This window comes from Periplaneta americana, chromosome 11, assembly GCF_040183065.1.
Source record: "Periplaneta americana isolate PAMFEO1 chromosome 11, P.americana_PAMFEO1_priV1, whole genome shotgun sequence".
Classification (NCBI taxonomy): Eukaryota; Metazoa; Arthropoda; class Insecta; order Blattodea; family Blattidae; genus Periplaneta; species Periplaneta americana.
Genome location: NC_091127.1, coordinates 14473598 through 14488627, shown reverse-complemented (window position 1 = coordinate 14488627; position 15030 = coordinate 14473598). Strand labels below are relative to the sequence as shown.

Sequence of the window (15030 nt, the reverse complement as noted above, 5' to 3'; positions counted from 1 at the left end):
AAGTACAGTATTTAATAATGTTATTTCTATACAGAAGATAAACATTCTTGTATTGTTCTATTAAGAAAGTTGCTCTAATTGAATGAAAATAAATCACATTATCGTAATGAAAGCCTACAAGAATTGTGATTACATTTGAATTAGAAAGAGGAAAATTATGAAATTAAAGTAATTGATTAAATGGCGATCTTACTCGTGTTAATTATGTAAACATGTGCGGCTTACAGCTGTTTCGGTGCTATTCGACACATCCTCAGAGCCTACTAGATCTTGGAGCTATCTCAACTTCGCTGCCTGTTGTGTGGGTGCGTTCGTGTGATGAAGAGTTGTGTCAAATAGTGTGTGTTCTGAAATTGATCTGTGTGTTGAGAATTTGATCTGGGTGTGTTTTAGTGTGTTTGTATATTTCATATTGTTCTAGTGTGTTGAGTTTTTGGTTTTTGGGTTGTATGTGTAGGATTTACAGGTCTGTATTTATGTTATTGTATGTGTGGTTAGCTTTAGTTATGTGTTCGGCATATGTAGATGTATTGTGTCCTCTGGTTATTGCTTTAATATGTTCTTTGTATCGAGTTTGGAATGATCTGCCTGTCTGTCCAATGTAGAAACTGTCGCAACTATTGCATGTGAGTTTGTATACGCCTGTGTGGTTGTATTTATTTGTTTGTGTGTTGAGATGTCTTTGTAGTGTGTTTTCTGTTCTGTATGCTATGTTGTATTTCTGTTTTCTGAGTGAGGATGCGATCTTGTGTGTGTTTTTGTTTTCGTATATTAGTGTGATGTATTTCTTGTGTTCTTGTGTTGTGTGATTTTGTGTTCAGTTTTTGTTTTGTCTTCCTTATGATGTTGTCTATTATGTTTGGGTTATAAATACAGACATGGAAATCCTACACATACAACCCAAAAACCAAAAACTCAACACACTAGAACAATATGAAATATACAGACACACTAAAACACACCCCAGTCAAATTCTCAACACACAGATCAATTTCAGAACACACACACTATTTGACACAACTTTTCATCACACGAGTCCACACCTGTGGAGTAACGGTCAGCGCGTCTGGCCGTGAAACCAGGTGGCCCGGGTTCGATTCCCGGTCGGGGCAAGTTACCTGGTTGAGGTTTTTTCCGGGGCTTTCCCTCAACCCAATATGAGCAAATGCTGGGTAACTTTCGGTGTTGGACCCCGGACTCATCTCACCGGCATTATCACCTTCACCTCATTCAGACGCTAAATAACCTAGATGTTGATAAAGTGTCGTAAAATAACCTATTAAAATAAAATTCATCACACGAACGCACCCACACAACAGGCAGCGAAGTTGAGATAGCGCCGAGATCTAGTAGGCTCTGAGGATGGTGTCGAATAGCACCGAAACAGCTGTAAGCCGCACATGCTTACACAATTAACACGAGTAAGATCGCCATTTAATCAATTATTTATATTCAAGTGTTAAAAGTAGTGTACGAAAGATTCAACATGAAATTGAAGTTTTGCATATTAAGAAATCAGATTGTTTTAGAATAAATTTAATACGAATTTCTTGAAGAAAATCTTAACTGATAGAGAATTAATACTTTACCGAAAGTATTTAAGCTTTCAGCTCCAAGTCTTGCGATCACATCTGTGCTATAGTAGAATAAAGAAACAGTGTATATGTCGGCAGTGGACATGCTAATGCTGTGAAAGGCTGTGGTGCAAGAAACGTAGAAGCCACAGATCAGTGCTACTCACTGCTTACTTTTTGTTCTCATATTTTTCAACCAAAATTGCTTTTGTCACTTATATTTGTACAATATTCAATAGTCATCAAATATGCAGTTTTATTCCCACTAACTCTCACTACAATTTTGATTTTGTATTCTCTATTAAGCAAATGCTTTTGTGCGAGATCGTGCATATTTGCTTGTTTTCCGCACAGAACCAATACGCGGTAAGTGTGAAATACCACATTCAGTATTCCCAACGTAACACACACAACAATTTCCCTCTTCTTACCGCTTAAGTGCGACAGTCATTTTACTGCTTTAGGCTTTTAACATATTATTTTTAGAGATGTTTAACATAGTAATAATTATAAATTGGAAACTTACCACTGCAATTTCACCTCAATTGCAATGTTAATTATTGTTTTTAAATATTTGCAAAAATTAAGTAAACTCTTCTACTTCACGAAACTTATTGCATTCCTGATACAAGTAACGTTAAGGAAGCCGTGAAAAAATCAACGAGATTCCAGATGCCGATGTTATTACTGCAATATGTTATATAAATAATATTGTTAAAATATTAAAATGAAAAATAAATCATTACATAACCTTACCGTTTGTTTTAAGTTCGCATTTATAGACTGGGGGAAAAAAAAGACAGACGTATATCATGGCCTGCTGGAGTATAGTAAACACAGAAAACATTTTATAGCAACAATGTTGAAGAAAGATATTTTGGTGTTCCGAAGTTGGCGTCATTAAACAGAAACCAACATGGAGATTTCATTGCAACTAATTATAAATTCGTCTTTCAGGTATGTAATAAACGATCTTCGCACAAAATAATGTACGATACACGAGCGGTATGTTTGTTTTCATTTTCTCGGAAATTAAAAAAGCTCAACTACGTTTCGCTTTTTCAATCTTTTCCTCGACCATGAAAACGTCAACATACCGCTCTTGTAACGCATATTACTATTATAAATTCCCAAAACGAACAAATAAGAACAAAATAAATCCACATTCTTACTATTGCCAACGTAAATAAAAAAAAAATGCACGAAATTAATTTGACAACCTTGTGAAAAAGTTTTGCATTTAAGAATAGTAATATGCGTTACAAGAGTGGTATGTTGAAGATTTCATGTTTGAGGAAAAGTTTGAAAAGCTCGTGTATCGTACATTATTTTGTGCGAAGATCGTTTATTACATACCTGAAAGAGGAATTTCTAATTAGTTGCAATGAAATCTCCATCTTGGTTTCTGTTCAATGACGGCAAATTTGCAAAACAAAAATATCTATCTTCAACATTGTTGCTTTAAAATGTTTTCTGTGTTTACTATACTCCAGCAGGCCGTGATATACGTCTGTCTTCCCCCCTCCAGTCTATAACGAGTCTGGAATCTTGTTGATTTTTTCACGGCTTCCTTAATGTTACTTGCATCACGAATGCAGTAACTTTAGTGGAGTTGTAGAGTTTACTTAATTTTTGCAAATATTTAAAAACAATAATTAACAGTGCAATTTAGGTGAAATTGCAGTGATAAGTTTCCAATTTATAATTATTACTATATTGAACGTCTCTAAAAATAATACGTTAAAAGCCTAAAGCAGTAAAATCAATATGTCACTTAAGCAGTAAGACGAGGGAAATTATGTGTGTTAGGTTGGGAATACTGAATGTGGAATTTTAGACTTTCCGCGGATTGGTTTTGTGCGGAAACCAAGCAAATACGCACGATCTCGCACAAAAATACATACATAAAACATATTACTTATTTATCTATTTTATAAAGTGAAATACGATAAAACCTCGAAATATTTGTCAGAAATTATTATTGTAATTTTAACACTTTAATAGAATATATAGGTGCATCAATTTTCTCTCAAGAGTGAGTCCAGTTACTGGTTCTGATTTTGAAGTAAGTACCACTGATCTAGATTGCAAGCAGCGTGCAAACATGTCCCCACCAATAGCTTTTCTGAAAGAAGAAACTTCTACATAGAAAACTATTGTGCTACATCTACACCCGAGAGAGATGGTGCTACACACACTACGAGATGTGGCGGCAAGTGCTGCCACCTACCAGCAGCATCACGTACGTGGCACTTCTCCTTCGTCGGCGCTCTGGCTGATGACGGACCAGCGTGAAACAATAACACAAACAGACTGGGACAGCAGTCAGCACTGGCCGACAACCAAACAGATTTGTGCATTCAATTTCTACAGCCTACCCTAGTGTTGTCGTTCCCATATAAATCCTATATAATTCACTGAACTACAAGAGTAACATAGTCTAAATTGAAAGACACACTGAAGAAGAAAAATGTGTTGCAAATAGCTACTTCATTCTTTCTTTACCTATCACCACCAAAATACTTCCACTCCCACATTTATCTCCGATTCTCTTAATTCCTCCTCCACTCTCCTTTTTTCTTCTCCCTCTTTCCAATTACCTCCTTCCTTCCCTTCCTCTACTTCGTCTCTCCCTCCAACCTTCCTCATCCAGAATTCCAATTGAAGAAATCTTTTCTTCTCCATCTATCAACTTTCAAAGCTCACATATTAATTTAAGAAAACTTACTGATAACTAATACATACTAGGTTCAAAAAGTTCCCGGAATTTGCTAGTATCATAGAAACAACGTACCTTAAACACTATTCTACAGCATTCCCTTCAAAATAGTTGCCTTCCGCAACAACACACTTCTGCCAACGCGTGTAGAGTTCCTGGAAGCAGGCCTGGAAGCCATTTTGTGAAACCCGTCTTAGTGCTCTCGTCGCGTTTGCGATAACCTCTTCAGCATTGAATCTCCGTCCTTTCAGATGACTTTTCAGACGGGGAAACAGAAAGTAATCAGGTGGTGAGAGATCAGGAGAGTATGGTGGGTGATCCAAAGCAGTTATGTTGTGCCTGGCAAGAAAATTCTTTACAATAATTGCGCGATGAGCAGGTGCATTGTCATGCATAAGGAACCAGTTGTTTTCTACCCACTTTTCTGGACGTTTCCTTCTCACTGCGTCCCGGAGGCGACGGAGGATTTTTACTTACAATTCTTTCGTTACAGTACGACCTTCTGGAATGAACTCATGGTGGATGAGACCCTGAGAGTCGAAGAAAACTTCCAACATAACTTTGCCTTTGGAAGTGTCCATAGGAAATTTTTGCTTCCGAGGAGATGTTTTCGATTTCCACTCAGATGACTGTCGTTTAGGGACTGGGTCGTACAAGTAGCACCAAGTTTCATCACCAGCAATAATTTTGTTTAAGAAGTCACCATCTTCATCGGCCATACTGATCCTGTCCCCAGCAAAGAGTCATTCTTGTTTCTTTCTGTTCTGCCGACAACATTTTCGGAACTAACTTCTGAGACACGTAATGCATGTTGAGATGCTTGTGAAGAACATTGTGTACACTTCCGACTGATATTCCGACCTCTTCTGCTATCTCTTTTATGGTTTTACGTCGGTCGTCCCTCACAACATTACGCACACACTGAGCGATTGCTTCATTTGTTGCAGTTGTTGGTCGGCCGCTGCGTACGTCATCTTTGATGCTATCGCGGCCACCAGAAAAGCGTTTATGCCAGGCATACACTTGAGTTTTTTTCATTGCTGCTTCGTCATATGCTTCTTCCAACAATCTTAATGTCTCTGCAGGAGTTTTGTGTAACAAAACACAGAACTTGATGTTTGTACGTTGCTCTATGGACATCATTACAAAATACGACGAACAAACAAAACACTATGATAAACAATTGCCTACAACTCAAAACCAACAATCGCCATTATCGACAAACTTTAAGGAAATGACGTCATGAATGTTACCAACAAAACAAATATATAATATCCCTTGTTATATATTAATACGAAAAATGGTAGTAAAATTCCGGGAACTTTTTGAACCCAGTAGTATTATGTCACTATTGTCGACTTTCTTTTAAATGTGTAAAAAAGGTGTAAAATAAAATTAAGTTTCCCGTAACTATGCAGAAAAGCAGATCTCCCATGTTTTCTTAACATCGACAATGGAAGATATTAAAAGGATAGTATCATAGTATCAGTGTTCATTTGATAAGAGGGTAATGGACTCCAGAGTCATTCTGAAATTTGTGGAGAGAAAATTGACAAGTGCACCTCCAGTTACCAGTTACTATTTGTGTTTAACCAATATAAGCAACTTGACTACACATGAAAAAAAAAAAAAAAAAAGGAATACTCATTTGTTTATTTTACACAGGCATGTTTCATTTCCAAAGTCCTGTGAAACAATGCATACTGATATGTATCCAAGAAGAAATAATAATTATGTCGCCTATTTCTAAATTTAGGTGTACTTATAATTTACAAATGAGTTTACGTCTGATACTACATAACATCATTGTTTGAAGGATTTTAAAATATAAATCCCTATATTCCTTTTATTCTACATCTTCTCTAATTGAGGAAAAATTACGCAAAACAAAACATTTTACAGAAGAAGAATATGCAGGTTTGTTGTGTTTTATATTATATTATAAAGAAGTCACATTCAAGACCAATTATGTCACTGTCTCAAACCAATACATACACAGCTTTCATTTCAAAACTTCAGTCTAAACAACTATTTATTTCAATTACACTTAATTTAAACTAAAAATACTTCGATCTAGATATTGAGGGGGAAATTTAAAACCAGTATCAAATTCAGTTTATCTTTCACCCCCTCATTCCCCTTTAAAATTTCAAATGGCACACGTATATTACGATACTTAAATTTGAAACAGTATTCAATTATTTATACATCTCATTCATTTGTTCTCACATCTTTTGTTTTCTTCCGTCACCTGGCAACTGGATTGTTATTGTCGGCTGTAGGGTGGAGAAACAAGTTTATTTTGGGTAATTTCCTAAATTTAAATAATTAAATTTACTAAATTAATGTTCAAAATGTGCTCCATTGTCGGCCAGGCAGTAATACAGCTTATTTCGGGAACTTCTCTACATAGCATTGCCATAACAAATAAGTAACACAAATCCAAACTTCGGCTTTTATTATCCTCTATCCTGTTTTAAATGTTTAAAGAATAGGTTTATAATGCTCAACCATAATATTCCTTAATATTATAATACTTTTCACGCGACTTGGTTCATATGTCTTATTATCTTCGAGGCTATAATATTTTGTATGTATACAATCAGCAAACAGCTGGATAAGAAATCACAAAGGTCTAACCCTCTCGGAATGGATAGACGCCCTTAAAATGGTAGGCTATGTTGCTCTGGTCTGAGCTGTACCGGGTAGAAGTCGGGATGGTACCCGCTGTAGGCGCTGTCTCAGCGAGATTGAAACTCTTCCCCATATCCTTGGCTTCTGCCCCTATAGTGAGGCCCTTCGCAACATCCGTCACCATGCTGTCCGTTCTATGCTGACCGAGGCACTGAAGGAAGTAGGGTTTACAGTCCATCAAGAGGTGCAGGGACTAGCCACACAAGGAAGTGTTCGGCGAATTGATATCATTGCCATTAAGAACAACTCGGCATACATTCTCGATCCCACCATCAGATTTGAGACACATGCAGATCAACCGCATGAGGTGGACAGTGAAAAGAAACGGATCTATGAACCAACAATCCCGTTCTATAAAGATAAATATAGCCTGTCCCACATTGATGTAATAGGTCTGATGGTGGGAGCACGAGGTACCATACCCTCCTTCTTTGCCAACAAATGTAAAAATTTAGGGCTAACACACAGCATTGTGAAGGAAATAGCCATTAGTGCCCTCAAAGGATCGGTTCAGATATTGAGAAATCATTTGTATGGGAGTGATAATGGAAATTTCAAGTTATCTTAACCGATGGCTGTTAATTGGTTTAGATATCAATCTCAATAAATCCGTACTATTATTTTTCTCGCGGTATATCTGATATTTTTTTCCCCCCTTTCTTAACTGTAAATGAGCACAAATGCTACTTAGGTGTAAATTTTTCTGACTTTTGTATATTCGATTCCCTAACCGTTTCAAATGTATATCATTTTACCTTTTAGGTGTGTTTCCAAATTATATGTAATACGCTTTGTCAAATCTGTGCAACCTTTTCATAAGGGAAGCTAAATTTATATTATATATAACTTACAATTTCTAACAGTGATTGAGTCTTAACATTACAACTAGGCATCGTTACTTAAGAGCAAATGACTTGTGTTGTTCTGGGTGGCTAAAAGCCGCGACCCTCATGAGCTCAAACACATAAAAAGGGGTTTAATTTGTGTTACTACCTGAAATAACATGTAATCAACAATAATCTTTGTAGTTTTATTTTTTCAGTTCTAATCAACAATAACAAAATCCAGTTGCCAGACGTCAATAGAAAACAAAAGATGCGAGGAAAAATTAATGAGATGTATAAACAATTGAATACTCTTTCAAATTTAAGTACCATAATAATACAGGGGTGCCATTACAAATTTGCAATCGAGGTGGGGAGAATGATAGGTTAAAACCTAAAATGCATTTTACACTGGTTTTAAACTTTCCCATCAATATCAAAATTGAGGTGTTTTTTTTATTTAAATTAAATTTAATTGAAATAAATAGTAGACAGGGAAGTTGTGAAACGAAAGCTCAATATATGTATATTACCAGCAAGAAAACAAAAAAGGAATGGTCATTCGTCACATTCGTATCATTTTCATGATACAGTACCTACTCAACTAATTTTATCAAAGAACTTAATGGTTATATTAAAAGACACAGCCTCTACTGTTGTACTCACCGTGCAACGCCCCACTCGGCTGTACTTCCGGTACTCCTCACTCACTTGGTACACGTAGATGTTGTTATCACGTGATCCCAAAGCCAGCAAGTTCCCATCTGGTGAGAACTTCACAACCTGACAACAAGATGTGTTACATGAAACATCGATCTTTTTCCTTTTGACCTGGAATGTCTTAGGCCCATATGTGTAGTCAATGCCAAGCCATGCTCAAGACTTTCCTAAGGGTGTATTCATGAACGAGACTTTGGGCCAAAGTTACTTTGGAAAGTACAAAGTCGCCATTTTTCTATTCACAATCGACACTTTGATGAAAGTATACTTCCATCGTGACTTTACTTCGAAGTCGCCGAAAATCTAGACTTTGACTTTCGTTTGTAGACATAAGGAAAATGACTGATATTTTGGAAATTGTTGACTTTGCCGAGAATATTGATAACATCTAAGACATATTATTATTAGAGATGCGTAAAACTCTATTGAATTTTATAGGAATAATTCATTCAAATCAAGATACAACTTTTATAAACAGATCGTATTAGATATCCTTGTCATGTTTCAACATGCACTGATGAATAATAAAATAATCAAAAAAGATTACCTGTCTCACCAATAATACTTCTTATTTCATTTCGATATTGCTCTACAGGCAAGAATTAATGGCTTGGTATTTATTTTGTAGGCCTATATTTAATCCTATTCTTTATACGTCTTCACCAATTCTTGTAGCATGTCTCTTCCATAGTCTGTCATTGGTGGCCTCTTATTATCTTCCATGTCTTCAGAATTATTTTACAGTGAAATAATTATATAATGCTGCAAGAATGATTAACAATCACTTAATGTCTACCGAAGTTCAATAAATAATTGTTTCACTGATTTCTGACTTAAAAGATGGCTTTGACTGTGACAATGCCTACTCTATTTCAACTATCCATTAATTTACTTCGTTTAGAAGGCCATGATTGTGATTGCCAACATTAGAACAAGATCATCAAATCTCGACTTACCAAAGTCAAAGTCTCAGAAGTATTTTCTATGAATAGGACTTTCAAAGAAGTTAACTTTGCTACGAAAGTCGACTTTAGAAAGTCTTCATCCACAGTCTCGTTTATAAATACGACCCTAAGATAAAGAATAACTCAAGACCGGTCTCAATTTTCGTACGCGCAGTCCCATACTCCATCCTGTCTTGGTCTAAGTTTTTCTCACTTATACCACAGTCTAGTATATACAGGCACGAAGCTCAATATGTAGTAAATATTGATACATTAGATAGTTGTTCACCACTAGGATCGCTAATATCGCCTCATTACAGACAATGCAAAATAGTACTGGCACAGTCTATTGTTTCTAGCACCCTCAAAACTCAAGCTTCGTGACTGTATATAGTAGACTGTGCTTATACTTCTTTTCTTCGGACCCTCATAAAAACATATAAATGAAGTTTTACTGTATATACTGAAAATTCACAGTTAAACCTTCTTCTCTGAACTAAAAATATCAAGAAAATCATTAGTGCTGGTTTTGACTAAGTAACTCTTCTGTGTAATTTTAACATACAACATTCAAATAATCTTTTATTAATTTGGAGTAAAAATTATTATATTATATCCCAATATGTACACAATGAACTTGCTCCAGTGATCTAGGGAAAAAGATTGTACATAAGTGTACAGATGCACATACAGGTAAGTAATATGCAAAAAGCTGCTTTTTTTTCTTCGGTATCAAGGATAATAAAAAACTGTATTTCCCTAAAAATCTTACTATAAAAGTTTTTTTTCACAATCACAAGGCATCTTTAAGACAATATTTCTCCGAGGTATCAACACAGTCTGACATCCTGATTAAGTGGGACAAGAATAGCTATGCTGTAATTGATCAATGCCACAGGTGTACCTGTATGGGTTCCCCTCCGTCTGTATGCGCTGAAAAGGCTTCTCGAGTCTCTGCATCCATCACCATCCAGTGCCCTGAGGTGCATCCAATGATGAGCACACTGCCATCTGGAGAAAATGCTGCTGACTGCACTGGCTCCTGTATATAAAACAATGCAATAACAACATAAATATTATCCACAATTAAATAAGAAAGAAATAAAGCAGCAAGAAACAGTACTGCAGCGCAATATGTAACCAATTTCTTGAAGAATGCTGAGTTCCTCAAAGTTATACGTTTCTTATGACTGTTACGGAATTAATCATAGGTTATCTTATACCGAATTTTGCAAACCTCTACTCCCTCTTACTTATCTGTCCGATTCCACAGTCTTTCTCGGTACCATAACTTAAATACTCGGTCACAATATGATAACATGCTAGAAATACCACTGCACACATCATCTCTTTATTCTTCATCTTTCACTGTTGCTACTTCTCGTCACTGGAATTCTCTGCCGCCTGAAGTCAAGGGCTGCCAAACTTTAATTTCCTTTAAATGTAAATTAGAAAAATATCTTATGATGAGTTGCCAGACCTAACGCATTGCAAATATTTAATGGAATGTGTTCCACTGTATTTTTTTTTAACTTTTTTGTTTCTTATTTTTATTATCTAAATCGTGTTTATTTATCACTTAACGCCAATATGTATCCCACTGTGTTGTTTTTTTATTATTAATCTATTTTTTTGTGTACATTTTATTCAATTGTCGGTTTCTGGTTTAATTATGTAAATCCTACTTAATTGTAATCTAATACTAATATGTATACTAATGTGTTTATTTTTATTTTTACTGTGTACATTTTTTTATTGAATTATCGGCTTCTGTTTTTATGTGATTCGTATTTGATTCTAACAACATTAATATGTATTTCACTATGTTTATTTTTATCTTATGAGGTAAATTTTATGTAACTCTGCTTTTGATCTCATTATGTACCTAAATTGTATCATCAGTATGTAATTACTTAATTCCGATCCAGTTTTATGTTCAACTGTGTAAGCTAGTTTTAATCCTGGTTGAGTGTAAGAGAAGGCCTTATGGCCTTAACTCTGCCAGGTTAAATAAAGCCATTATTATTATTATTATTACAATTCTGGATAGAGCAATTTTGGGGGAAAAGTTCTGAAATGTCACTTCAGTACAACAGGTTAGGTTCTCTTTAATAAGAGGTCAGATAATAAAATAAGGAGACTGGTTTAAAAAACACTTTTATTTTTGAGACGCTGTTTAATGCTGGGTTACAGTCTTTTGGACGTCTTCTATTGTTTGAAAATGGCGTCCTTTCGCAACTGATTTCACTTTTGAGAATAGGAAGAAGTCGCATGGAGCAAGGCTGGGCTACTGCAATGTTGAAACAGATCAGCTGCCACATTTCTCCATTCATCATGCTGTTGCCTGGTAAGATTTTTTGGAACCATTTTTGCACAAATTTTTCTCATGCCCAGGTCTCCAGTTAGAATGAGGTGAACAGTTTCCTGATTCAGATTCAATTCTTGTGCTATCATTTTGGCTGTTAATGGCCTGTCAGATCATTCAACTCCATGTACCCTGGCAATGTTGTCATCTGTCCATGCAGTTGTTGGCCGCTCACCCCGGTGTTCATCTCCAACATTGCTTCTACCCTCAAACATTTTATGCATCGGAAAGTTTGTTCTCTGGCATTTTCACAGGGTTTCACATAAAAACAAAATGGTATACTGCTGCACGATATTATGCGATTCCATTGTGTTGATGAGGAGCAAACACACAACTCCTCTAGTCAAGCAGTTACTCCTCAATGACGGATTGCAGGGTGGTGTCAGTTGGATTTCGGGTGGAGGAATGGCCAACCCCAAACATATCTCTGCTAGGAGGCTGCAGGGTTGCCTCATCAGGTGGGGAAAAATCAGTCTCATTACTTTATTGTTCGACCTCGTAGGACATAAAGTAATAAAACAGTAATTAGAAGTTAAGTTAGTCATATACATGCTATGAGGGCAGTTTACTTTTGTACAGTCTTCGAATTCTTAACAGAACATTTCTGTTCTAAAGCAGCTATTCTATCAATAGTCTCTAAACACACACCTTCATCTCAAACAGCAGAAATAACTAAAATCCTCTCTCAATTAATATCACTTAATAAAAGAATTGTATTCCAATGGATACCATCCCATTGTGGAATCCTGGGAAACGAGAATGCGGATGCTTTAGCAAAGAAGGGCAGCACTGCTACTTACAGACCTGTTACTAAATCTACGTATTACTCTGTGAAAATATTTATTAAATCTACATACTTAGACTTCAACAAACAAAATTTGATAACACAATCTCAAGGGAAAAAATGGAACTCTCTGCATCATAATCCACAGTTAATTCCCGATTTACCACGAAAATCGTCTGTAGCTGCATTTAGATTGGCAACAGGCCATGATTGTTTGGCCAAACACCTGCATAGAATTGGAATATATCAGTCCCCTAACTGCCCATTGTGCAACTCAAACCAAGAAATGGATTCGGAACACCTCAAAATCTGTGCTTCAGTGGTTGACCATGATAATATCTTTGAAAATTATTGGAGTGCAAGAGATCAAATGACTTTATTGCCAAACGCCTGGCATTAGAAAGCAACAACAACAACATTTCTGTTTTGCATAGATTCCAGTTTGTAATATAAAACGTTGTGGTAATACAAATTATAATCTCTGAAGATATTCTGTGATGCAGATAAGAACTGTCATCACATCAGTAAGAAAGGCGTTGCTGCTTATTTCAATTACATTTGCATTTCCTTCTTTGCTATCTTACCGCGATGTCCTTGCTCCACACCACCGAGTGGCTCATGGAATCCCACAGTGTGACCAGGCGGTCATGTCCAGCTGTGAGGAACTGAGGCAGGTTGGGATGAATTGCCAAGCCCCACAACTCATCAGTGTGGCCCAGGACAACTGGTGTGAGACCCAACTCCAGACTGCCAATCAGAATGCAGTTTCTGGTAGAACCCACCAGCAGTTGAGAGCCACGACCTTCTGCTACAGCTCGCACTGCCCCTACAATATTACAAATTGCAAATTTATACTGGGTGTTCAGTTCAAAGTGTTTCATGGCTTGCTGTATGCCGTCATGTGGCTAGCCGATGAGCCTAGAGAATTCGATCTTCCTACACTTCCGCAAAGGCATATTACCTATGTGCCAGAGAAGTTGCCTGGCAAGTACAGCGTTCATTCTGAAGAGTACGTACTGATACGTACGGTAATGCCTGTAGTGGCAGGAATGTGAACTGTTTGGAAACACATACTGAGGTGAGTTTGTTTCTTACTATCGGGATATGGGGAGAGGGTCAAGACAATTACTTACGTATTCGTTGACATTAACTTCGACGGTCAACATGGACACGGAGCATTTGATTTGTATTGTGGAATGTTGCTGTACGCAACCAATGATAACAAATACCCTGAGTACGACTTGCCCGCGCAAAACACAGTTCGAAAGAGGTTGATAGCACGCAGATTGTACACACTGCCATCTGTTGCTACGACGTTCAAGTTATACCGTACACGTTCTCAAGTTCAGATTGAATGCCTTGAATAATAGGCAACTTCTCTGACATAAAAGCTGAAACTCGCTTCAAATCAGTGCCTCACAACAGTGACATCATGACACACTTTGAAATGAACACCCAGTATAACTCAACATATCTATATCCAAAGGTTAATCTGTTAGGAACATAGACTATTTATATAAGAAGTTTCACATAAATTCTCAACAGCATACCTGGTTTTCAAAAATAAATAAACATGTTACTTTTTTTTATTTACATGTTAAGAATAATGGTATAGATTTAATAAAAAAAGAATACAAAAATACTGTCACAAAAATTACGCATATTTTTTCATTAAATTTTTAAGCATTTAAAAAAAAATACATAGTAAATGTGAAATTTATGGCAGAAAAGGAAGATGTTAGGGCAGATTTTCACACGATACTCCTGGCAATAAATCTACATTCATGGAAGTAGTTTTTAATTGACTTTGAATTGGTTTAAGAGAACATCATTTTTTTCTAGGTGGAGTACTAGATGAGCAAATGCAAGAAGAGTATTGCTAACCACGACAAAATTAATGTGAATCTTACGGAAATAGATAGCCTAGAAGATAACGTTAATGTTCGAAAGTAGGATTCGATCACTTTGGTTAACTGCCACTGAAAATAACTTTTACCTCAAATCTGCCCTTCAGGAAATCCAACTTAATGGGATTGGTGTTATCTGGGCTAAAGGGCCAGGGTCTGCTGGAACTGTTGTTACCATACGTTTCGTCTACTACTCCGGTAGACTTCATCAGTGATGTGGCACACGGAATGCAAAGATCTTCTTAGAGTGTAACGGTATTTAAGGTCTGGATGGATCATGGCTTGCCATTATCGCTGCAGTCCGCACCGGCTGACGAAATGTTCTGATTGGCTACCATAGCGTTCGGCTGTTGGATGAACAGTTTGATGCATGTATTTCTCAGGGCTGGATACCAGGCCTTCTTCTTTTCGATTGAAGTTGTTCTCGTGCTTATAGATTTCAAGGGTCTCCCGATGTAATCTAGCATAGAAGTCATGCAACTAGTCACTCTAAGGAGAT

The 15030-nt window shown here is 36.6% G+C and overlaps 1 protein-coding gene across 7 annotated transcripts in view; it reads right to left on the bottom strand.

Moving 5' to 3' along the window:
- LOC138708827 (echinoderm microtubule-associated protein-like 2) overlaps positions 1 to 15030 on the bottom strand; it is a 227934-nt gene that overhangs the window by 28209 nt on the left and 184695 nt on the right. For 5 of the 7 annotated variants that reach the window (XM_069839034.1, XM_069839037.1, XM_069839038.1 and 2 more), the window contains 4 exons: positions 13209 to 13450; positions 10380 to 10517; positions 8478 to 8594; positions 3805 to 3849 (listed from right to left, as the gene is read on the bottom strand). In XM_069839034.1, the coding sequence (XP_069695135.1) occupies positions 3805 to 3849; positions 8478 to 8594; positions 10380 to 10517; positions 13209 to 13450 (542 nt within the window). The remainder of the gene's footprint in view (positions 1 to 3804; positions 3850 to 8477; positions 8595 to 10379; positions 10518 to 13208; positions 13451 to 15030) is intronic. The other 2 variants (XM_069839036.1, XM_069839040.1) reach the window with 1 other exon arrangement.